The sequence below is a fragment of the Empidonax traillii genome, unplaced genomic scaffold (assembly GCF_003031625.1).
Source record: "Empidonax traillii isolate 1590-97213 ecotype Southwest subspecies unplaced genomic scaffold, ASM303162v1 scaffold92:size1159251, whole genome shotgun sequence".
In the NCBI taxonomy this organism is placed as follows: domain Eukaryota; kingdom Metazoa; phylum Chordata; class Aves; order Passeriformes; family Tyrannidae; genus Empidonax; species Empidonax traillii.
Window position 1 is genome coordinate 1,000,797 of NW_020955285.1, and position 25,617 is coordinate 1,026,413.

Here is a 25,617-nt window from a genome sequence, read left to right on the forward strand (position 1 = left end):
GCAAAAGTGGTAGTAAAAATTGAAAATAAAAAGTACAGTATTGAACAGTAGAATGTTGTGGTGTTGTTGAGACAACAGAATGAAAGTAATCAATTCTTTTGTTTGTTTTTTTTTCAGGTGTCAGAAACTACTTGAAAGAAGCATTAGTGAATATCATTGCTGTGCATGCAGAGGTGAGGAAAAACTTCAGATTGCTTTGTGCTGACATTCATTTGATTTCAGCATACTTTTCATGGTAAATCCTGGCTTTAAAACCAGGGTTTAAAAGCTAGAGTTTTTCACACTTCTGTTGAAGTGTCTTCATTATAGGTATAAGTGTTTTGGATTAGGTTTAGCCAAACAGTTATGCAACTGCTAGCTTTTTTACGAGCAGGAGGAGATGAGCAGTTCCTGTTTATCCTCACTAACACTCCATTACACCTTTTTGTTTCCACTATCTGATAAAGGGAAAAGCCAAATTCTAGAGCTAATTCTTCCCATTTCATGCAGATAATATATAGATATAGATATATAGATAGTTATGATGCTCACTTTCCCTGATTAACTTTATTTTCCACAACATATATGAATGAACTTATGTTTCACCTTGAAAGAAACATTCAACACATGCCACTCAGAGTGAAAAGCCAATATATATCAGTCTTATACATATGATGAAAATAGGAAACAAAAACCAGAAAGTTTTATAGTGTCTGTACAGCACAAATAGTGTTTGAAATACTTAAGTAATACCTTAGGATAGGGAGTGCATATTAAAATACTATTTTTAAGATAATAAGCTTGGAGAAGCCTTTTGTGATAATATGCAGGTATTTTCTATGGTACTTTTAAATTAGAGCCTGTGTTTTACGTACTCCTTCCTTCTAATCATCAAGAGTGTTACCAGATTACTGTTGTTCCTGGTAAAAGCATCAGTAGTAATATCATCATTACTTTTTAAAAGGTATAGCTGCTCTACCTTTTCTGTGTGATTAAAATCTGATGAGATTCACTTGAGGCTTTCACTTATTTTATTTCTTCTTAAGTTACAAGGATTCAAATAAATTAAAATATTTTCAGGAACTTCAAATATGATTTGCAGTATTTCTGATACAATTTCAGTGTTAAAATATAGCAGAAGCACTTTCACAGCAGTATCTGTGATTTTAAAAATGCTTCCAAATGAAGGAATAAGCAACACCAAAAACACATCCCAACATGATACTCATTTTTGATGTTGTTTTTCAATGTAGTGGAAATTAATTAAAACAAAAATTAGAGGTTTTGTTTTAAAATATTCAAAGGCATTAGTGATTAATTGAGCTAATCTTGTAAACATGCATACTTGTTAAAATGCTGCAGCAGAAAGGTGCACTGCCTTGCTCTCTTCATTGAGACTGATACTGATTCTGGCCCAAATAGAATTGCTTCATAAATTTCTGGATGTGAAATATTACAGAAATACGAAAACATGTGTCAAGATGAAACTCCCATTTCCACTGGTGAAAATCTGTAAGCTGGGTCAGGTTTACATTTAGTTAGCAAGGCTACAAGTTTCTGTAGTTTGAAACAGCAAAAAATTAACCATCAGATGAACAGTGCACATGGACTGAAGTGGAAAGAAAATTGTTTCTCTACTTTTGAATTTAAATTTAGCTGAAATCAAAATAAGGACTTCTTATTGCAAATTTGTGATGATTCACCCTTGCTGAGAATTATTTTTCCTGGATTCTGTAAAGTAACTTCAAGAGTGCTCGTTACAGGCACAGATACTCTCTTCTCAGTAGAAGATCTTTGGGCACATTCCTGGTAGGTTTGTGTTGAATTGCTTGGCAATGTTTGGTGCTGAATAAGATGACACCCTTCCAGATCGTTACTGGTTGGTTTTTTTCTTACTGTACAGCTAAGTATATCAGTTATGTTACTGTTTTGATCCAAAAGGGAAAACAGCCTGTGTGTTGGTAACAGCTGATAGGTGGCATATATTTGGTCTTTGTACTTGGCCTATGGTACAGACAGACCTGCCATTTGGAACAGACAGCCTTATGGGATCCCTGATAAATTATTTAATCCGTGAAAACTGCATAGGAATCTTGCTTTGGTTTTTTTTTCCCCCCCCTTCTTTTATTTTTACACACCTATATTAATATCTTCTGTCAGTTACATTTCCTTGTCAGACATGAAATCTAAACTTTGTGTAAAAAAAAGGTATTCTAGTAAAAAAAATCATTCCACTACTTAATTCTTTAGACCATTTTAAAGCAAAAATCAGGAAAGTGTTTTAAAACTTCATGCAATTCATTTTCCTTCTTGCACTCGTCTTCAGCCTCTTGTGTCATCTCGTCTCCCAGCCGTGTGAAGTTTTAATGCAGCTTTATCATCACCTTTTAGTTTTCACCCAAGTGTGTAACCTATAATCTCACTTCCTCCTATATTCCAACCTCTTGGCCTGCATTTTCCCCAGTTCTGTTCAAAAAAATCATACCTTTTTTTTTTCATTCACCAACAATTTCTCGCTTCCTTAAAGCCCCCTAAAAGAAAGAATGGTTTCTTCATGCGTTCCATCATGCATAGATTTAATATTTACTTCTATGTTGCAGTTGCTACTCTGAACCTCAAAAGGAGGCTCCAAGTACCGCTTTAAAAAGTTGTACAAATAAGCAGTTAAAAAGATGGTCTTGATCCATGGGAAAACCAGTGAAGTATAATATTTTTGCCAGGGATCCAAGAAATGGTGTCAGTGGCAGAATCTAAATGAAAATCCATTGACACCATCATACTCTCAAAGCCTTTCAAATGCTTTTGTCTCCAACAGAGGATGAAGACATTTGAGAGTTTTCCAAAATAACGGAGTCTAGAAGAAAGAGCAAAATATGTGGGTAAAAGTGGCTGAATGTGTGATTGTGTCAGCGAGTCACACAGCCCTGAATTAAGAGTGCTATTTACAAGACAGCAGTCTATGTACAACCACCCTGACTACCTGCATCCATCAGCCAAAAGCACATATTTTGTAGTCTAACTGCTTTTTGGCATTGCAAGAAGGTTGTTGTTACCACATATCACAGAGCTAACTTTGCTATTAACAGAGAGGATTAGTCAAAGTGCAGGGCAGGCACCAGACAACATCCTTCATATTCTAGTTGCTTTTGAATTTTTTTCGTCCATTGATAGAAATGAAGGGGTCCTTTCAGTCACAGTGTTTAATGTTTATTATTGAAATGTTACTATCGAAAATATTTTTGTTAATGTAGGGATTGTGCTCACAGTTCTTCTTTCTTAAAAATTAGGTGTTTACCATTTCCAAAGACTTAGTTCCTCGGGTAATGTCAAGGGTTGTAGAAGCAGTCTCAGAAGAACTGAGTCGACTGATGCAGTGTGTTTCATCCTTCAGCAAAAATGGAGCTTTACAGGTACCTGAATACTTTGTACTGTCAAACATCTGAATCTAGAAACTGGAGAATAGCAGACATGGGTATAATCTGTGTATTTGTTTGATTTATTGTAGCAGTGAAAGTAAGGAAATAAAAAGGATTAGTATACAATCTCTTTTAGATTTATGGGTAAATACCCTTTGGGATACTGGTTCTTGGGTTTGATTATATTTCAGTGTTGTCTTTGGGTTCAGACAGAACAAAAGGCTTACCTGTATCCTATGAGATAAAAAGCATCATAATGGTATCTGTTTGAAGTGTCATTAAATACTGTCTTTGGCCTGACATAAAAAAATTACTTTAAAAGAAAAAATAATTTTGTGATATTTTGAGGTTTAAAAATCTTGAAAATATGTAGTAGGATCTTGTGAGTCTTTGCAGAACCAGTCACTTGTCTGTTACACTATTTCTACATTAGTAGTAGCAGGGGTAGAGCAAATTCTCTTACACTGCTTTCTTCATTTACAGCTGGGTTGGTAGATGTACTTGCTATGGTTTAAGTTTTAAAGGAACCTAAGAAAAAAACTCTTCTAAAAAAAGTCTCTTTGAGTCAATGATTGCTATGACTGTAACAGAAGAAGAGCAAACTCCCTGTTTTCATTGCACATGGCAGCATTCTTGCATTATGATGGGAAAATAATTATCCAGTTGCAAGCCTAATTTTCCAATTGCTAGTAGTAATGGCTTTGGACAGAGAATTAATGTAGTATGATCACATCCGAATAAGACTGACTCCCTGTTTAAAACCAAATCAGTGAATAGCAAAAAAGATACCCATATATCCCTTTTGTTTGACTAAACAACCAATGTATGGACTTGCTGCCTAAACCCATAATTGAAAGGATTTTCTCTCCTTGCTGTAAATTTGTCACTCATGGTCATTTTCTGTTCCTCTAAACATAGAAAATCCTATCTGACTGACAGCAGCAGTGTGAGAGTGAGCTGAGCCTCATCAGGCTGATTAAAAAAGTATTTATTCAAGTCTCATTCTGTATTCCCACATCCCATGGCCAACAGTTTTGCAGGGTTCACCCTTCTACCAGGTTTATTTAGGCTGTAGTACTTGAGAATATGGCACTTCCCTGTGGTACTGCTATCACCTAAAATGTAGAAAAGACTCCAGGATCTTATGTGTAGGACTTCAAAAAACTCAAAACTCTTGAGCTTGGAGCACTATACAAAAAGAAGTGAAATATTCTGTGGTGAGAAAAGGACTTCTTATGAATATAAAATTGGTGGGTGGCTATGTCATATTTTTTTCTGGCTCTAAAAAATCATAAATCTTAGCTGACTTCCCACCTAGGGGAGAAATGAGGGAAATACCTAAAAGCGAAAGCTTTTCATTAGAACTGGAATTATATGTCTGTGTTGCATTTCTGAAAGTTTTGTTTTGGCAGATTATTGTCATGTTAGTTGTGTCTAAGTGTAGATCACTTACTGTAATGTCTAACTGGATTACACTTTATGATGAACAAGAACAGAATGTGAATTTTGATGAAGTTCACTTTATATTTTTTATGAAATTGCTTAATTATCATTTGCAGAATGTTTCTACTTCATTTAAAAGTTGTGATGATAATAATTACTTTTCAAAGACTAAAGGATTATCTATGAAATTTGTTTTATATTGGAGTTCATTCTCCACCATAGTTTACCTACGTGAAAATCTGTACCTAGACACAGTAACACTTCAGGGGTAAAATCCTCAAGCTTTTGTGCCCACCAGGTGACAGACGAGAAACAGAGTACAATCATCCTGCTTCCTCATCTGATGGAAAAAGATAAATTCAACAGAAGAACCCAGAATAAAATGTGTATTGACAAGTTTTTGTAGTCTGGTGTTTCCTTCCTTCCTGGCCAAGCAGGGCTGTGAGAAGTTAAGTTCACTAAATTCAATTATCACAAAAAAAAAAAAAAAAAATTAAGGTTGCATCCTTCTATCTTTCTGTCACAGTACAGAAAAGAACTGAAGATTTATTACTGTTACTGGGAGACAAACCAGTGTTTTTAGACTGCTACATAGTGACCATGCAAACAATTTGACTTGAATCTAAAGCATGACATTGTTCCTTTTAGCAGTCTCCTGACGTAGCAGCGTGGCAACGAAAAATACAGGAAATAAACTGTTAAAAGCCAAGGCTGCTTACAACTCCAGCGTGTAATAGTATTTGCCTCTCAAAAAGGTGGGATACTGGTATACACTTGGTGAAAGGACATTGTGTCATCATTACAATATTTGTATTTCTGTCTTCAGGCCAAGCTTGAAATCTGTGCATTGAGAGATACCGTGGCCATATACCTAACACCTGAAAGCAAGTAAGATGTGCTGTAATATCTTGGTTTTCATCATAATTGAATCCTTGGTAAACGTGCAAAAACACATAATGTAAATTAGGAATTTTGCTTCAAATAGCATATGTGATCTAGGTAAATATATGAAAAACAGATGACTAGTAAGATTTTATCAGTTCGAAGTATAACATTAGATTTTTCTTGGGTTTAGGTGAATTTTTAGACAATATTTGCTACTCAAAAAAGAAAAACTTCTTTACAGCTGTACAGCTGCTGAAGATAATTGTAGTAACGCAAAACAGAAGCAAGTGTTGCTGAGCTTTGTCCATTTTTTCACAGCAATCTCATAAACCATACAACAAACAACCTGCTAGATACATCAGAGAAGTTACAGAACCAGACCACTGGCAGGGTCCCCTTATAGGGATATGGAGAGTTAGGGCTCTCCACAGGCTTATATAATACCCTACTCTTTCTCCACACACCTAATCAGGTGCATAGAGAACTTTATGTTCCTGGATTTGTCACTAGTAGTAGTTGCCACAAGTCACCATACTAATCTTTGCTGACAAGGTTGAACCTGTGTGCAGGTCCTGCATCGTTTGCTGCACTTTTGTTACACATCTGTTTCCGAGAGGGGGGTGGGAACCCCATCTTTGGAGTTACTCAAAACTTGACTGGAAAATGCCCCACAGAAAACTACTCTAACCTTGAAATTTGCCCTATTTTAAGAGCAGAGTTGGACCTGAGATCTCCAGATGTTCTTTCCAACCTAAATAATTCTGTAATCTACATTACCTCAATGCAAACCTACTGTAATTCTCTTTGTGGACACCCTTCTGTAATGCACCAATAGCCACTTAGTTTGAGGCAGAAGGCAGGCTGGCAACTATCTGTTAATTCTTTAAGAGTCCAGGATGTGAAGCACAGTCTTAAACCAGCTACTGATTTAACATTTCCTGTTGATGTACATCACATTAGGAATGTGAAGAGACCTGCTTGAATGCATGCTACTTTATGCTCAATTTGCACATGAATATCAGGTCTTAGATAAATATTTTGTCAATTTATTGGGAAAAAAAAAAAAAAAGAATAGGTGAAATACAGCATCTCTCCATAGGATTTATAGGGAGAAATTGTGAATGCTGAGACTTGTATCAGTGGAATCTGAGTATTTTTGTTTTCCTTGCAGATCAAGCTTTAAGCAAGCTTTGGAAGCCTTGCCTCAGCTCTCAAGTGGGACTGACAGAAAGTGAGTACCATCAGACCTTCTTGTCTCCTTTTTGGTCTCTGGAGCCATTGATTTTTACTCTTATAAGAGAGCTTTGGATTAAGAGGGTTAACTTTTACTGTATTTGACCCTTCTGAATTACAGAGCAGAAGCCTCTTTGGACAGAGTTAAGAATAAGCTAAGTCCTTGTTTATGGCCTATTAAATTACACAGAAGAGCCAATGGCTTTGTGGCATATCCTGCTTGCCCATCCTAGTCTTATCAATTCAATGTAGCTTTGTATTTATCTTGTAATTTCAGTCTATTGTAACCTTTCTTGTTAATCTTACAGTTTTTGTGAGGTCCATTGTATTGTCTTACTGAATTTAGCAACCATAAAAAAAATGACCAAGAACAAAGTCCAGGCCTTTGCCAACTGATACAGGGGGAACTTTCAAAACTGACCTGTTTCATTTTAAAAACAAATAAGGGTCAGTAGTTCTTTCTTAACATCAGGAGGAGGAGTTTTGGGTTCTTCCTTCTCCACTATAGTCACCTCTGATTATTATCACCAAGCTGCTTCGCTGCATCCAACCTAGTATTTGGTAATCTGTTTTACAAGCATAGCTTTATAAAGAGTAGTAGGGTAAAACTAGGATATATTTGTAATGAGTATAGTAGTATAAGTATAGACGGTTTGAATTTGAGGTTGGTTTTGTTGTATCTTCCTGCTTCAAATCAATTTGCACTTAACCGTCAGAATTTAGAATATTTTGTAGACATATAAAGAGAGAGTTTGTGCACCCCATGGTCTGTGGGCTGTGCCTTCTTCCAGATGTCCTCTGTCTGTTTATTCAGACTTTCTCTTTGCTAGCCTCAAGTCTCAGGATATCTCTCTGTCTTACTTAGCTCTTGTGCTTTGTTGAAGTTAAAAATCAGTTTTGAGTAAGGAGAGTTCTTTCAACTCAGACTTTCCAATACACCTGTAGAATTATTTTTTTCACTTAGTCACAAGCATCTGAGCTTCATGAGACAGATGAGAATCAGGAACTGCATCGTTTTTATATCTGTCTGAAAGTTCTGAGCCCTAGACAGTGCAAAACTTGTTCTGTTTCCCAGGTCATTACATGGCAGTTGTCACTGTTCTAGGCAGCTTATTGTAATCTACGTGTATTTGTGTAAAATAACACATTTGTGCACTGATTGAGAGCTGTTTATGTCTGTTCACTCACAGTCATTATTGTGATGTTAAATTATGAATGTGGATATTGTCATCTTCCAGAGGACCTGCTGAGGCAGGAGATACTGATTTTGTGGTTTAAGTTGTTGTTTCTGGGCTAGTTTGGGCTTTTTTAACACACAGTGTAATTTTTTTCTGTTACTGGCTGTTCAATAATCACAGCTTGCCGGAAAGTTCAGGTGATACATGTTTGCCCTATATAGCTTCGTTTTGAAATAGGGCAGAAAGTTCAGAGATCACATTGTTCCCTAGAATATGGAGAAAATAAAACACACAGCCAGGACTGTAAAACATCTTAATGCATCTCCTGTGTTACGGTAAATATTTTCTACAGCAGGCCCAACAATACCATTGCTCCTACATCTCTAGTTTGTGGATTAGAATGAGTATTATCCACTGCATCAAGTACCTTCTTGACTGCTCTGTAGATATAAATGAACCATTTTTACGCTCCAAAATGGACTTGTACTTAGTTTATCAGTAAGGGACAAAAACAAATGGTTGCTGGTGAATTAATGTTTCTCCTAGAACATCCATCCTACCATCTATGATCTTTAAGCCATGATTCTTGAGAGAAATCTACAAAATACCTTCTAAAGACAAGGTTTAGAACTGAAATTCACATTTCAGCTACACAAGAAAACCCAGAGCCTTGATAAGGGATATTGGATGGTATATAGCCTAGCAGTTTCTGGATTTTCCTTACAAAAGTATCTTATGACACTCTCTACTAGGCGTTTTGCCAGTGTGTTTTACAACTGTGTTTCTCTGAAGATTATGATCTTTATCAGGAAGGAAAACCATATAAAGGGCAATTTTATCATCTTGATAAAATCTCTCTCTAAGTCTTCCTCTGGCCACAGATGACCCTGACATGCTTGGTATACTTCTAAATAACTATACTCTTCAGATATTTTAACAGATCCAATTTTAGACCTTTTATTTAAGCAGACAGTGTACTTGAAATCACAGAGAGAATAGCCAAAACTTTTGGTAATTGTTTCCTTTACAGAATCTCCCAAAGCTGTAATTATTTTCCTTTTATAGATTACTAGAAGAGTTACTAAACAAGTTCAAAAGCAGCATGCACTTGCAACTGACCTGTTTTCAAGCGTCGTCATCAGCCATGATGAAAACATAGACAACAACACAACACAGACAAATGTGCTTAAACGTCACTCATTTTTTTCTGCACTACTTCAATTCCTTTGAAGACTCCGAAGAAGACAAAACCAGTTTCACTGAAAAAACAATTGAGATACACTCTTTCAGTAATGGTATGGGATGTCCTGCTGAGTGAGACTTTTGTTCATTTGTACTTCAATTAAATGGTTTTGCGTCTACTGTATTTCATTCTGTGGAGGGAGTTAAGTCGGTTTTGTTTACTTATATTTGTTCATGAAGAAATATTCATTGGTGTTCTGCAGTCTCACTTTCATTTGTTAAAAATACCTTGAAATGTATTTTTAGCAAATGCCACCTTAAATTTGAGTATTACTCATGTTGTTCAGTGTATCAATTTGTTAATTTCTAGATGTAGAGTGATACTGAAGTGACTGGAATGCCCAACTTCTATAAAGTGTTGAGAACTATGTAATAAGCGTTGCCCCATAGAGCTGACTAATAACTGTCCAGACACCATATTAAGTACACTGCTTCTTTTGCATTTAAAAGGGTTCACTTTTTTTTTTTTTTTTTTCTGTTATCATCTATGGTTTTAGTGTTTGTAAGTCTGATTTCTTGGGGGACTTTTATTTTCTTGTTTCTTTTTTAGTTAAACGTGTCTCTGCCTCTCATGTTTCTCCCTTGTGTTGGAATATTGATGCTAATGTTTACTTCACATTTGAAGTAAGCTCTACTTTCATTGGCAATTAACAGATGAGCACTCCAAGTCTCTAAGATTAGTAGAAAAAATATTCAAAGTAAAATATTCTTTGGTATTAAGGAGTAGAATAGTCTTTCACATAGTAAGGAGGATCACAAGATGTCATTTGTTTTGCTTCTTCCTTCTTATTCTTCTTGTTTTTTCTTGTTCTTACAGGCTTACTACCACTATCTTCCTCCTGTTAGTCATTCCTCTTTTCATCTTTTACCACCAGTTACATATTTGTATGGAGGAAAATAGGGATCTGGGAGAAAAGACTTTTTTTGCCATTGTTTTGGGAGGTAACAAGTGGGTTTAATTTTATAACTGAAATCATGGCTTGGAAGTAAATAATGCAGTAATAATATATTCTTTCAGTATTTACAGTTGTTTCGAGTAAGATGTTTCAGAAATAGTGCATAGTTTTCAAACAGATTTTTAATTCCAGCTGTTTTCTTTTGCCAGTTCAATTTTGTTTAGTTATGTGCTTTAGAAATACAGAGTTCCTGTAATATGAGATATTGGAGAAAGTTTGATGTACATGTAGTTACTCATTAAAAAACCTGTGCAAGAGCATGTTGAATGGGAGTTTGAAGCTTCAATGTATGTCATTATCATTTTACACCTGGAACGATGTTGTTTTGTTAAATGTTGTCCACTCTAATCTGATTATTGTCTCAGTTGCTGGTATTAACTGAAATAGTCACGGAGTTAGCTTGTTCTGTAAAAGATTTCACTTCAAAATAATAAAATATTAAGAAATACGGTCATAAACTCTTCTTGAATTCATCACTTTCCAAGACATGTGATGTCTTTGAGTTTTGCCAGTCTACAGTTTCTACATTCATATCAAACATGTTTTAAGTATTGAAAACATATTCTGTCATCTGTATTGAACTAACATATATTCAGGCATCTCTTTGTTGTAATATCATTCTCTTACTCATCTTTTATGACAAGAGCTTGTTCTTGTCTTTTAAGCCTGAAGTCAAACTTTTGTTCCATTGCGTCTCTGAAGTAACTTATGCTTCAGAACATCTCACTGACAGCAAACAAGAATAATGTGTAAGCGATCAAAATATTCCTTGAATTCCACCTGATACGAAATAAATGTTCACAGTCAAGTCAGAGCACTGTGTTTCAATAAATTCACTTGGTAGATTAAGGAAGTCAGTGAGCATCATGCTGCAACAGGATGTATTGGAATCCCTTTGCATGGAAGGAGAGTTTAGTACTGCTGAGACTTCATAACCAGCAGGCTGCAGTTCCTCTGAAAAGATTACAAAAATCAAGAAGTGGTCAGTGTGGGTTTTGCAAAAAAAAAAAAAAAAAAAAAGCCTGTTAAAAAGTACAATTAGGTTTAAAAAATGTTATCAAAAGTGGAAAAAGATGGGGAGACCATGGGGAGACCACATGAAAATACAGTCAGTTACAGCTTGTAGAGAAGAGAGGAGCGAGGAAATCAAAGGACAGAAGTGAAAGGCTATTGCATTTGAAGCGAGGTAAATGCTGAAAATGGTACAAGAGAAAATTAATTATTACATGACCTTTGAACCTCTAGAAAAATCTAAAATCAAAACAAATTGTAAAAAATATTGTCATTGAAATAAAAACCTGCAGAGCTTTATTTCTCATATAAGAGAAGCATTAAGGAAGTAGTAAGGCTGTGAAACATTTCTTACTAAAAGCAGGTAGACTTATAGGAAAACTCAACAAGAATATGCTGTGTTCAGATATTCAGCCCCTGGAGGTGTTGAGGCATTCTCCTGTTATTGTATTTTGATATTTATTTTGAATAGTCATGAGTAGTTAAAGAGGTAGGCAAAGAGGAAATAAAAAACAAATGCTGCATCAATGTAGTTGGGGAACAACACTGAAAAAGTATTTAAATCCCCCAGGAAAGTGACGGGGGAAAATGGGGGGAAATCATTACTTATCTCTGTGTTAAGGAAATATATCTAGTAAGTAGCATGAAACAATGAAGCATGAAGAAATCCTGCTCCTTCTCACTCTCAAAATGTTTTTTCAATTGATATTCTTTAGAAAATGCGTATGAAATATGCTCAGTGTGTCATTTCAAACACCTTTCTATAGCTTTTTAAAAGCCACTCCGTTTATTAATATAAAAGAACCATAGTCCTGCTACATTTCATGCCTGTGCTGAATTTCAAGGATAAGAACAGACATGAGATGACTTGAGGATCGAGCAAGTTGTATTCTGTATGTTAATCCCCTTGCATCTTCTCTAGTTGCATGAAAAGAACCAGGACTCTGACCAGTTTAGTTTCACTGTATGGCAACAAGAGAGGGAAATAAGAAATCCATGCTGCAGAGTTTTGCTTTGCAGGGGCACTTATGGCTGCACGATAATGTGTGACTGGTGCCGTAGGTCCAGTCTCTCAACATTTGCCAAAGCTATTGCATCTCCCTGAAGAGAGTATTTTATGGTGAAGGTGAGATTTATTTTTTTGTTTTGTTTTCTACACAGGCAGATTTTTGCCATCCAGAACTTCTGAAGTAATAGCTTGTTTTTCCCTGCTCTATTGGTAAGCAGTGAGATGCAGATAGAATCAGCCCCTAAAAGCTAGCTGTAATACTGTATAGAGCATGAGGCTGGAAAAAAAAGGTAAACGTAATTATAGCTTATTCTGATTCTATTTTAGTGAAAAATATATATGTTCAGAAAAAACAAAGAAACCAAGAATAAGAATTGATTGTTGATATAATTGAAGGTGTAATGGCAAATAATGTTTAAAAAAATCACAACAGAAGAATTTCATGGAGCTCTTTGACTGCTGAGGCTGCTAAAAGACATGCAGAAAGTCTCTTACTTGCAAAAGCCTAACACTCAGCTGTGCAAAGCCCTAGGAAATGTATCATAACAATTATTCACACATTCAACTCCTTTTTAAAATTGAATGTACTGAAATTCAACTCCTTCTTAACACTGAATGCACTGATAAGACATTTTCTGTTTCTAATCCAAGAGGAGATAGAAGATAACAGTTTCCTAGATACAATTTTGGCCTTGTGAAGAAGGAAACATCAATAATCTTTTGCCATGGTTACACACAATCTTCAGAGACAGTGCCACAAGGTACTTTCAAACCTGCTGCCAGATCGTATTTAAGTCAGCTCCAGCCAACATTGTTGGACATGTCCAGCTAAAATACTCTTGAAACACTGTGTTTTTTCCTGAGGATATTAAATAGTATGATACTGATTGTACCAGTGGATGCAAATACTGATCTTTGTGTCCGTGCAGGTGTCTGGACTCACTAGCAGTGAGTGTTTTACACACTATAAATGTAACTGCTATTTTGCTTTTTTGCTTTGTATTCAATAATATCTATACAAATTAGAGGGAAAAGATCTTTAACCTTATCAGAACACATTGAAACTGAAAATTGAATGCAGTGCTGCTGCTGAAGCCAGAGATTTAGAATTCACATCTGGATCTTTAACACTGTCAAGTTTTGGCTCTCTGGATCAGATTGATCAGGTGCATCTTATCCAGGGACAGAAAGAAGGGCCCCTGGGAGTGTATAGTACCTGCAATCTGTTTCTGGTTGTTAGGAATTGCATGGAACTTAAAATTTTAGCATCAGTCAGGAGTTACTAATAGAGTCCGAATACTGTCAAAACAGGCAATAGCACATGCATTATTTAACTAGTAAGACACAAATATGATTTGTATTAGTTAGATTCCAGTAGATTGAAATATTTGGGAATTCGTTAAATTCAGTAAAAGCCTTCAAATAGAACTTTGGCTTTTTGGCATTTCTGGCCTAGCCTTCTAACTGTAAGAGTTCTGGGTGACTACCCTCACCTGAAAATAAAAATAATTGTAACTTGTAAATTCATTTAAAAGATTTTTAGGAGAGAATCTGGTGTGTTTACAGTTCAAGGATAAAAAAATAAATAACAAAAAATCCCAGTTGAACTTATCCTTAGTTACATTCCACTCTGTCTATATAGTGATAAAGAGACGGTTCAGTTTACTTGCTCTGTCCTCATTAGCAGTTCTTCTATTCTTCTGTGTCAAATGTTATTATGATGTGTGCACACATTAGGTTGGTTGCAGTTAGGACTGCTTCTGCAGTGCTAAAACAGGTCACTGTTTCTTTCAACATTCTCAAAACCATGAAAAAAGCTACATGGTTACTTATAGGCAAAATTAATTTTGCACAAGCTGTGTTACGTGTTAAGAGTATTTTGGCCTCATGTAGTTGACAGCCTGTTTTCTGACTTTGCATCACTTACTAGAGTTTTTTGGCATGAAATGAAAGGGAAAATTGGAAATAACAGGGAACACAGTTTTGTAAGGGAACACGACAGCCATTTCTGTCCACCTTTTTAAAGCTCTGATTTTGTATAATGCTGCCAAGGGTTAAAAAGGAGATTTGGGCAGTAGAGCTCTATTTCTCTTGTGCTGTTCAAGCTACAGAGCTCTAAAAACTTGTCTTTAATGAAGGTATTAAGAGAGCATGTCCAAAATAGTTTATTTATTTCAGAACAAGGTGTTTATCATGTAAATTATATACTCCTTTCAGTATTACTGGACAACCTAAGGGGGCTTTCCTTCCGAGAGTCATCAATGCAACCTTGAAGTCCTTCAAAATAATGTGTCTTCACAAGTAACTTAAATGACAGAGTTTGCAACATTCATCACTGCACCAAACGCAAAGGAAATGCTGCTTTTAGAGTAGCAGCACTAACAGATATGCTGCGGGAACTCAGGGGGATCAAATGACAGGACTGGGGAGGCTTCTGGATTGTACCTAATTACTTCTAGTCTGAACATCCAAGAAGACATATGTGTTCCTTTTCTCTCATACCCTCACTATTTAAAAGTTTGTAATAGGTTTTGTACAGCTCCTGCAAGCAACTCTCCTTGAGACCAAAACCAAGTAAAGGAAGTTTTCAGCCAAATTCCTTTTGAATTGGAACGTTTAAACAACTTGAGGGAAAAGGAGTAAGACAATGGAAAGTTGAATCCAGCCTTATTTGTAACAGATGCTATTAATGCATGCTTAGTTTTATAAGCCTATTCTGGCACCCTTTCACCTCCTTCTTCTGAAATAACTTTAATAGTAAAAGTTTGTTTCCAGTCCCAAGCAAAAGCACACAAATAAAATGGGCTAATAGTCTCAATAAAGCTCATGAAAAATGCATTAAATACAAAGTAAGGGTTCAGAATTATCTTTTCCTTCATTCCTGAAATGGGCTTGGGGCTGCAGGTAGAGAAAATGAGAACTTTGCTTTATGCTCCTGAGCCCTGATGACACCTGTGTGGTGAAATTACTGCAGTTCTGGTGTGACTGCAGATAACCAAGAGGCTCAGTGTAGACTAAACCTGAAGTCCTGCATACCCAGTTATTTCTAAATACACGGTGATATAGAAACAACCACAAGAGTCTTCCTTTTGGTGGCAGGGGGTTTCATGCTGCAGTACTAATGTAGCAAAATTTTTGTGGCCACAAATTCTGCTTCAACCAAGTGGAGCACATGCCTCGCTTTTCTTGGTTCATAAGCAGATTTTTTTAGCACAGAATGTCAAATCAGATAATTTATAAAGTAAAATTAGCAAAATGAGACAGTCTTTCTCACTGCTCATTACTCATTTTTTCTGATAAATTTCACTCATTTAACTAGATTGTACTTCTGCTCGCAGAGGGGCTTCCCGTTCCAGCTTATCTTTTTAGATATTCAGTAGATAATTAAAATTCAAAATGTTAACGGTGCTGCTTATTTTTAGAACCTAACATAAATATGGGTAGACATAGGTTTGAAAATAAATGAAGAGAGACTAGAGAGCTCTGAACCATTGGGGTAAAAAATGTTGGTAGACACCTGTGGTAACTCTCTTTAGTACAGCGTATGCAGGAAAGGGAAACTCCATCACTGTCTCCTCAAACATCTCCATCCACTCATCCAGGGGAGCAGAAGGTGATACCTTGGTGCAGAAGGTGAGATGATTCTTTGTAATAATTAAAAATGCTATGAAGCTGCATAAAACAAACCCCAGCAAAATTTTCTGTCTCACAAGGATAAAATCTATTCTACATTTTGACATCTCAAAAATCAGCAGCACAACTGGCCTAGTTCTGGTATCATCTCTGAGGAAGACATTTGCAGACACGTCTTACCCTTGTTCTGCAGCATTGCCCAGGTTGACCTTTTTGGACTATTCTTTAAGTGTTGAGTCAAATGGGAAAACTGATTTCTAGCTCATGTAGTCAGTGGCAGCTTTACAAACTCAGGTGGTTCATGGATTAGCTCATGAGCAAAATATACAGTTTTTCTCATGGTCCCTTAGATGTGAACGTTGAATCACTCTATAAACCTTGATAAACTCTGCTCCCTTGGAACCCTGTGTGCTAGTACAATAAGTTCTCTGTGTACGTGGTTTTCTCCTCCAGAGAATACTCATTACACAGACTCATATGAATTGTGTTAATCCATACTTTGGTCCAGCCTCCTGAATGTGACTGGGGACCCATTTCATAGCACATCAGAACCTGTGTACTTACTTTTCCAGGACAAATCCCATCATTTTATACACCCAGCTTCTCAAGCAGATTTTTACATTTAAGATGGGATGTAGGCAAAAAGCAGCAGTTGAAGAGCAGCTGTGCCACGTGGCATCTCCTTGCCTGTGCCTGCAGTTCCTCAACATGATGGGCACATACCTGGTTCCCGTAGTGTTGGCAGAGGGAGGTGGGCCTGTACCCACCTGATGCTACCCACAGTTGAGTGCTGATGATGAGCCATAGTCTCCCACCTGAAACATAACTGCAGCCCTAGAGCTGAGCAGCTCTGGTGCTCTCCTATCGGGCAGGGTCTCCACATAGATGGGTCTTTAAGTTCTGGGTAGAGTATAAATGAAGGAAGAAGACCTCTAGTTCTGTGTCCTCTCTTGCCTTTTGCAGCCACGTCATAGCTTCTCTGCTGTAGGTTGTGCTAGGGTAGGGAGTCCCAATTCCCATGGTTTAAGCTGTGCAGGAAGGAATTGGTGGGCAAGAAGCTCCAGCAATGTGCACTTGAATAGAAACCCAACTGCGTCTTGGGCTCCATTGAAACTAGCGTGGCCAGCAGGTCAACAGAGGGGGATTCTACCCCTCTGCTTTGCTCTCGTTGTAACCCCACCTGGAGTACTGTGTCCAGCTCGGGGTCTGCAACATAAGAAACACATGGACCTGTTGGAGCAAATTCAGAGGAGGGCCACAGAGATGATCAGAGAGCTCCTCTGAGAGCACCTCTCCTTTGAAGACACGCTGAGAGAGCTGGGGTTGTTCAGCCTGGAGAAGAAAAGACTCCAGGGAGATCCTATAACACCTTCCAGTACCTAAAGGGGGCCTGCAAGAGAGCTGGAGAGGGACTTTTTACCAAGGACATGTATTGATAGTACAAGGCTTTAAACTAAAAGAAGGTAGGTTTAGATGAGATATTGGGAAGAAATTCTTTACTGTGACGGTGGTGAGACACTGAAATAGGTTGCCCTGAGAGATTTTAGATGTTTCATTCCTGGAAGTGTTTAAGGCCAGGTTGGATGGGGCTTTGACCAACTTGGTCTAGTGGAAAGTGTCCCTGCTCATGGCATAGGGGTTGGAACTCGATAATCTTTAAGGTCCCTTTCATCCCAAACCATTCTATGATTTTATGATTAAGTCTATGAATTCAAGATTTCTTTGTTTAGAATAAAGGAGCAGAATGGTGTTTCATTGCCTAAAGTGAGAACTGAGGAGAGGTAAAGATTGACATTTCAGTTTTGAAGATTGATGAAGTGTTGTGGCTAGGGACTGTTTAAAGACAAGCTTCTGAATTCTCCTAACTACTCCTATAGGTGCCTCTTTGTGCAGCTTCTATGCTTTTGAGACACCCTGCTGACATGCTTTTCTTACGATGTTCAGAATGGATTCTGCTGCAGGACTGAGGCATTGCAAAGCTGGAAACAACACTTCAGCTCATTGCGCTGAGTAGTGTGAGGCTGCTGCATCACCACCATGGCCCAGCCTTCCACCTTTGCCTCGAATTCATCATCAGTTGCATCAGATCACTGAGCAGATGGTTGTGAAACACGAGAGCTGGCATAAGGAAGAGGGTAGGGGCAAGAAATGTGGTCTAGAGATGGATGGGCCAAGAGGAGCCCTGCTTGAGGCGGGACAAAGTGCCAAAGGCTCCCCTCCTGACATGAGATTGCCTTGATGCCTTGCTTATGATCACATATGCTGATGTGAGAGCAGAGACAATGAACCTGAATGTCTTTCTTGAGCTAAGTCATGGTACGTCTGATTGGCTCATCAAGCCATGCTTCACGTTACAGTGAAGGCAGCATTCCTCTCATTCAATTGCCACCCTCGCATGCAATCCATGAGCATACTGAAAGCTCAGTTTACAAATCAAGCGTAGCTTCTAGTAGCACTCTGAGCCTTTGATCTCTCATTCCTAATGCATGTTGCAGGGACGAGCACCAGAACTTGCGAAAACCAACAGACACTGCCCGTCAGCTTTGACAGTCCCCAGATCATATGCCTGGCCTATCTTTAATAGCAGAGTTGTCCCATCAGGTATGCCACTATATCCCCAGAAGGTGCAGAGCAAGGAGGTGGCTCACCCCCAGCAGCCAGTGAGTCAGTGCCTGTGGCAGGGTTGGAAGTGAGATATTCAGAGCCCTGGGCCTCTGCTCTACCCAGCAGACCGCACCCTCCAAGGTTTCCTGCCTGCGGTGAATTGTGTCAAGTTTTATCTGCAAGACGGGTTTAAAAGGAAAAAAAGAAAGAAAGAAAAAAAAAAGCGCCCCCAAAAACAAGCAAACAAACAAATAAAAAAACCAACCCAGTTCTCATGAATGAAAAACTACCCAGTCTGCAAAAGCTTTCTCAGCCTTTTGGGGAGGGGCATGTCACTTAAATAACTGAAGAAATACTGTGGGTTTCCTCTATTTCTTATGACCTTATGTCTGACTAGCTACCTTTTACCAGTGGTAGTAAGTGATAAACACTCACTGACAAGAAGGGTTCCGCCTTTCTGGGGAGCCTTTTTATCAGGTTGACCGCTTCGGGTTGAACAACTCTCAGATTTTGGTCTAAGCTTGACAGCTCCATTGTGCTACAGAAATGAGGGGTTAGTCAAACACGCACACTCTCCTCCCCATATATGCCTATATTTAAGAAAAGCAAAACTAATATAACACTAGGGGTGTAATAATCAACCTTGTACCTGGTATGGTCACCATGACTGACCACATGGTGGTAAACACTCATCTAGAAATAGATGTTTGAGGCTTACTGGGAGGTGTTATCAGTACTCATAATGTCACATTCTCTATAACAGAGTGCTTTTCCCATCAGACGGGTCCAAGATGAAGTGTATTTGCAAGATCAATCTGGTTGCTTTACCAATGTTGTTCTTTTTTTTTTGTTTGTTTCAACTTATACAAATATGAGTGAATCTCACTAAATGACTCCCCTTTGAAAGTGGCTGATGGCCAATTTGCCACTGAGCATCCTTCCTGTGCTTTTATCATGCTGCAGAGAACAGGGAGGAGAACAAAGGCACACTGGGCTAGTGGAACATCACCTGAAGTGACTTGCCACACCACAAAATGTTGGGCTTTTTGGAATAATGCCCTGACTTTATTTCTTTCTCTTCTTCATCTTGCTTTTTTTGGTGGTTTTTTTTTTTTCCAGTTCCCATTATCTGCATTTTGTTTGGGTTTTTGTCTACTCAATTCACCATGTTCCGTTGAAACCCAGTTGTTGTCATTTTGTCAGACTTTTGGGGCTGGTTGGTCCTTTTGGGTTTTGAACTTCATGTGTTTTACTTGCTCTTTCATTAGGAAGGGGGTTTTTTTATGTATTTGATTTATTGGAGGGGGGCATTACTTGAGTGGGATTTTGCAGTGGCAATGTCTTTTCTTAAAAAAAATTTGCACTTCTCACCAATATGTTATTTCAATCTTAGCTTCAGTGTAAGAAAGGTTTTCTGTCTGGAAAAAAATGGAATCTGTTTTATACAATCTGTTAAATGACATTTGAAATCGTGCCATTTTGACCCTGGGAAAGAAGAGGATGCGTGGTGAGTCCAACACCAGCAGGAGATAGATAGGGGTGAACAAAGGCTCAGTCCCCTTAGACCTGTCCCTTAGTAGATCTACCCCTGCTAACAGACACAAACATGGATCCTTTTGCTTTTATGTTTGTCTCACTGGCTGAAAACTCAAACTAGGACTACTCTAAAAAAGCATGATGCCTTCCTGAGCGTGAGGAGGAGTAAGTGCTCCAGCTTTAAGGAACATCATCTGTCCTTTCTGCCTACCTGGTGGAAGATTCCACTTCAGCCTCCCTGCTGCTCCTACAACCTGCCCAAAATTGCATCAAGCTAGTTTTTCCTCAGCTGTACTGCTGTGCTCTTCCATATGGAAGAGGACATATGGACGAGGGTAAGGGGTTAACTTAGCAGACTTTTAATTTTTCTGAGCTATTGCCTCAGCAATGCTTTGTGGCAGTGAGTCCACAGGTTAACATTAGAGAGAGTGAAGAGCTAAAAGTTTTCCCTCCTGTGCTTGTGTGCCATTTAGAGTGTTATCCTAACCTATGCAAAGGACAGCGTGCAACAGTTTATCATATACAGTTGCACTGCTTTTTCCTCAGGAGGGAGAATTTTGGTGCTCACTGTGTTATTGAGAACCTCTGAGCGCACTGAAGTGCTGCCATTCCCATATCAGAACCTCCCCTCATGAGTATCAGCTGTTCCCAGGTGTGGTCACAGTGGCCTTGGCCCACAGTCTCCAGTACACGCTCGATGTCTCCTCATGCTGTCACCTGCCATGGGGGCTCTGCTGGTCAGGCCGCATTTCTGGAGACACTTGTGCTTTCTCATTCCAGGCAATGGGACCCTGTTTCTCACCCTTCCTGGTGGAAGTCCAGGCAGCAGCAATTAAGGGGAAAAGAGGGACTAGTGCCCAAAGGTAGGTCATTAAAGAGAGAGTTTAAAGACCTGGAGGAAAGTCTTGAGTTAGAAAGCATAAGAAAGAATGAGTTAGCCAATTGCTCTCAGGGCTAGTGCAGTTAGCAGTCCAGGGACACCTTTTCCCCACCAGTTTGGGGAAACAGGACACTTTGGTGCCCAAGTGGGGTGGGTGATGCTGTCCAGGCAGCCAAGTCTTTCCCCTAGGATGTCATAAAAAGGGTGTACTGGCTGGGATTGTATCCCCATGGTATGACACGAAGGCGACCCTCCTGCAGCCTGTGCCTCCCCAGGTGTCCCACAGGCCCCAAGGAGAAGCAAAGGTACGTAGGGTTTAATTCTGAATGTGGAGTCAGGCAACAAAGGGAGTGACAAGTATTTCTGTGGATCTACTCAGAATCTCCTCAGTTGCCTCACTGGACTCTGCATAGCCAAGATGACCAGGGTAGTATGGTTGCTTGTCACCCCACAGCAAGTTCAGACGTCAGGATGAAAGGCTTGCAAATACATTTCATGGAAGCCAACTCAGAATAAAAGGCAGCCCTTCATTTCAGGAAACCTCATTTTTCATTTGTAAAACACTTTCATTCAGAAAAAAAGGAGGTGGGGGGAGAAGAAAAGCAGAGTGCTGCTTCTTCCTAACCATAGCAATTACACCTGCACAGCAGCTTTCAGTCTTTCAAAAATGTAAAAATGGGACATAAGAAAATCTAGCAGTTGCCTCGTGTTTCGTAATTATGGTTGCTTGCAGTGTTGGCTAAAATATCTCAGGTTGGAGTCTGCTGCAGTATGTTTCCTCTGCCTGGAAATTTTAAGTGGTTGCTGATCATTTAGCTGGAAGAAAAGAAGCTTGGTGACCTTTTCCTCATGTCCCCAGGCTTTGGAAAAACGACTTGAAATGTGGCAGGATTTGGGCTTGTGTGTCAGAAATACGCCGCTTACCTGTGAAAAACCTCCATCTAAATTTTGCCAAGTTACAAGCCTCTGAAGAGATAAATTATCTTGCTCACAAGCACTCACCAAAGCTGGACAGCTAAAAAAAATCCTCCCTAGCTTTTATTCCAGATTCAGGACTCCCTGTGAGTCCCCTGAGGTCTGCACCTGAGCTCCCCTGCATGAAACTTAGTGTTGCAGCTCTGGGGTGGATGGATCTTGTCGTGTTCTTATCCAGGAGGAAGGTCCCACCACTGCAAGCCTGGACGGTGCTGATGGCAGCAGCCTGAGCTCTGGAGCTGCTGCTGGCAGAGCAGAAGGAGCTGGAGGAGAGGGCAGACATGGCTTGGGGTGAGATGAGGGATGAAGGATGGAGGGAGAAATTTTGCCTTTAGAGCTGGTTGTGATGGGAAAGGGAAGCAAGAGGGAGCAAGAGCAAGAGGGAGCAAGAGCCTGGAACGTGTTGGGATGTACTGGGTGAGGACTAATCAGAAGTATGGCAACTTGGAGTACCTCTAGGAGGTGTAGCAGCAGGCCGCAGACAAAAAGAATCCACTAAAATGGAACCCTATCTTGTTGCATGTTTGCTCCCCCTTCCATTTCTGTCTCCTTAAGCTAAGGGAACTTACATACTCAGGCACATAAGCACTGCACAGACAAGTCAAATGCTGATATTCCTTAACTTTTGCCCCTGTGGCCTTCATATTTCTCTCGTCTATGTCAATAGTACTGTAAATGAAGTGCAAAGTAAGAATAAAAGAAAAACCAACCCAAAGCAAATAAGCAATCTGAAACTTCTCTGATAAAGTCTTCTTATGAGAGTTCAAGGCAAGACATTTTCAACAACAGGCTTTGTAGATAACTGGGCTTCTAAATGATGAGTGTGTTTGTAAATAAAGGGTTTAGTTCCTGACAAGCTGAACATCCACTGCTTTAGACAGAACCACAGTGGGGACCAGCACCTCCAAATCACAGGCCAAGAGGCTTTTCTAAATTCTGAGACCTGTGCCAAAACTATCCCTTATCTCTAGTCTTTTTTCCAAGCCTACCAGAGAAACACTTTCATTCTTCAGCTCCTTTAGCCTCCTTTTGCACCCACAGAGGTACCTGCCTCAGTGAGATGAGATGGTGAGTAATCACTCCTGTCCAGAATTCTGGCATTTTTCTTCTTAATTAGGATAATGGATGCAATTGCTCATGAAAATCGATTGTTGGGGTTTGGGGTTGGTTGGTTTTACTTTTGACTGGTCTGTTTTCATCACCTTGTCTTCTCTGTGGGCTCATCTCTCCAAGGCACAATGGAGAAACCTCCCTCTTAAGGTGCTGAAGGGATGCAAGGGAGCTTAGATCAATTCCCAGCTCAGCTGCTGGTTTTCCCTCACGATCATTAGCAAGTCCATTCAAAAGCAGCTTTTGAGGTAACCATCAGCCTACACCTGCCTCTCACTGCTGCCACACAACCATCCCACCAATCGTTCCAGGGAGGCACCATCCCACCATCATTCCAGCCAGCACCTTGGAGTCCATGGGAAAGTCATAGGTAAATTGACACCACAAGCTCCCCACCAACAGATCTCTGTGTTGAGAACTCAGCTGTCAATGCAGAGCTGGAAAAGCTTCCTGCCGGGCCTGCCTACAGCTATTTGTGTGCCTGATCCTTCATTTTTCAGATGCCTCTGAGTGTGGACAGGCGAGGAGTAGCATTAAGGCCAGCTCCTGGAAATGTTCCCTTCACCACCAGCTAGGACAGCACTACCCTGGCAAGGACAATATCTGAGACTGTGCATTCACAATGGGGAGTTGTGGGGCCTTCCTGGGGCTGGGCACCTGGAGGCCTGCTTACAGCTGCCCTAAGTACCCTGGGAAGATGCAGGTCTGGTGCTTAAAGACTGCAAAGGGATCCATGGTGTGGTTTCCAGGTCTCCTAGGCATATGACTCCATTCAAAAAATGCTGTCCATGTGCTAAGTTTTTTATTTTTTTTTTACTTGTCAAAACCTTATTATTTTTATTACCAACCCTTTAATTGTATAATTTTTTCAAAGGTTGCAGCAGAGGAAGGATCTAATTAGCAATGCTTCCATTCTCCTGTCAGTTGCCCCATTGATTTAGATGGGGAGCTTCTGAGGACAAGTAATGTCCCTTATTAGATGCTGCTGCAGCTGACAACTTCATTTTGGTTTGGTATCTAGACAGTAAAGCAGAGGAGAGCATTAGTAAAAATGGAGCAGCCAAATGCCTGAAAGTTCTTGTTTGATGGTCTCAAGCTCACCTTCACAGAGCTTCAATCAAACTTCAGAGTTTTTCAAGGGTTTGTGTTGGGTTTGGTTTTTTTGGAGCCTGTTTTGATTTTGATTCCTACATGAAGATGACCTGATTTGTGTGTGTCTGTCTGCATTCACATGTGTGCCCTGCTTCTATTAATGAAAGTAGGAAACTTCAGACTGGACATGCTGCTTTTTCAGAAGTTACTCTGGAATAAAGTTACTGCTGGAAAAAAGAAAAATTAGGTCTGTTCTTTAAAGTGACCAGTATGGAAAGATGTCCCTTGCTTTTAAATTCCCTGAGTAGGGCAGCCTCAGTGTTTAAAAAGAGACATTTCTGTTTATCTCTGCTTATAACCATGTGGGCCAAAGACTCATGTCTATTTGAATCTTTCCTAGTAAAATACCTCAGACTGCTCCAGTGATCTCTCTTCTGCTGTTAAGAATCTCTGTTTTTGTTGCCGTAACTTTGTAAAAACACCAAGAGATAAAGAAACCGGCCCCCCATTTATGCATGTTCTGAATTGCTGTCATAAACAGAGGTCTTGATTCATCAGTTTGGGAATCCTCGAAGTAAAAGCAGCATCAACTTACATCATCGTGGCATGTGCTGGGAAAGGGCAACAGGAACGCTGCGGCTCCTCGAGACATTTGCTTGATGAGTCTGGGGATCTTCTGAGTTTCAGACAAACTGAAAGCAGCCTTTTGCCACCTCCAGCATCAAGGTGCCTGAAGGTAAGGTCAAACCACCATTGCTCTCTTTCCTTCCCTTTGAGCATGTGTTTTGAGCTAACGCTTCTTCGAGGTGGCATTGGGCACTTCCCTTCAAAAGACTGGAGGAATAATAAAAGTGTTCTGCACCATCCTGCGCTGCAGGGAAACAAACCTCTTAGTTTTGCAGCTTGTCTATGTTTCTTAAAAAAAAATAAAACAGGGAAAAAAATAAAAGAAAGAAGAAAAACAGCAACAGGAAGGAAAACACTCATGAAAATGCTCTTGGTCTATCCCTGGGGAAAAAGAAGAGCCCCAGTTTCATTTAAGGTGACATTAGCCCCACACACCCCCTAACAGCTGCCTGGTGGATGAAGTCTGCTCTCTGACCCAACCCCTGCAGAGGGAACTCCCACATCCAACAGCAAACCAGCAGCTCCAGCTTGGCCAGCAGCACTCAGTTGTCCCTGCACTCCCACACACACACACACTTCTGAGCTGCAATTCATACAGTAACTGCTGAAGTAAAATCAGGAGAAATGAGTACTATATATAAAAGAGCTGGAGTAAAGGCAAGTGGCACCTCAATTCTGCTTCTGAGTAAGTCTTCTGTTTTTAGAAGAAGCCGAGCATCGCACACAGAGCCCCTGAGCCGACTCAGCCCCACTGTGCAGACCAACCCCAGTCTGCTGCAGGGCTGCTGGGGGCCCCAGCTTGCAAGGC

The 25,617-nt window shown here is 39.5% G+C and overlaps 2 protein-coding genes across 4 annotated transcripts in view; one reads left to right on the top strand and one right to left on the bottom strand.

The window, feature by feature from the left end:
- The window catches only part of EXOC2 (exocyst complex component 2), a 121,815-nt gene extending 111,029 nt beyond the window's left edge, over positions 1-10,786 (top strand). For all 3 annotated transcript variants that reach the window (XM_027881665.1, XM_027881667.1, XM_027881666.1), the window contains exons 24-28: positions 118-173; positions 3,267-3,389; positions 5,665-5,726; positions 6,895-6,954; positions 9,200-10,786. In XM_027881665.1, coding sequence (XP_027737466.1) covers positions 118-173; positions 3,267-3,389; positions 5,665-5,726; positions 6,895-6,954; positions 9,200-9,293 — 395 coding nt within the window. In that variant the 3' untranslated portion in view covers positions 9,294-10,786. The remainder of the gene's footprint in view (positions 1-117; positions 174-3,266; positions 3,390-5,664; positions 5,727-6,894; positions 6,955-9,199) is intronic.
- A 151-nt stretch (positions 10,787-10,937) lies between these two features.
- The window catches only part of IRF4 (interferon regulatory factor 4), a 40,709-nt gene continuing 26,029 nt past the window's right edge, over positions 10,938-25,617 (bottom strand). The window contains exon 8 of the mRNA XM_027881668.1: positions 10,938-11,286. Within this exon, the coding sequence (XP_027737469.1) occupies positions 11,245-11,286 (42 nt within the window). The 3' untranslated portion in view covers positions 10,938-11,244. The remainder of the gene's footprint in view (positions 11,287-25,617) is intronic.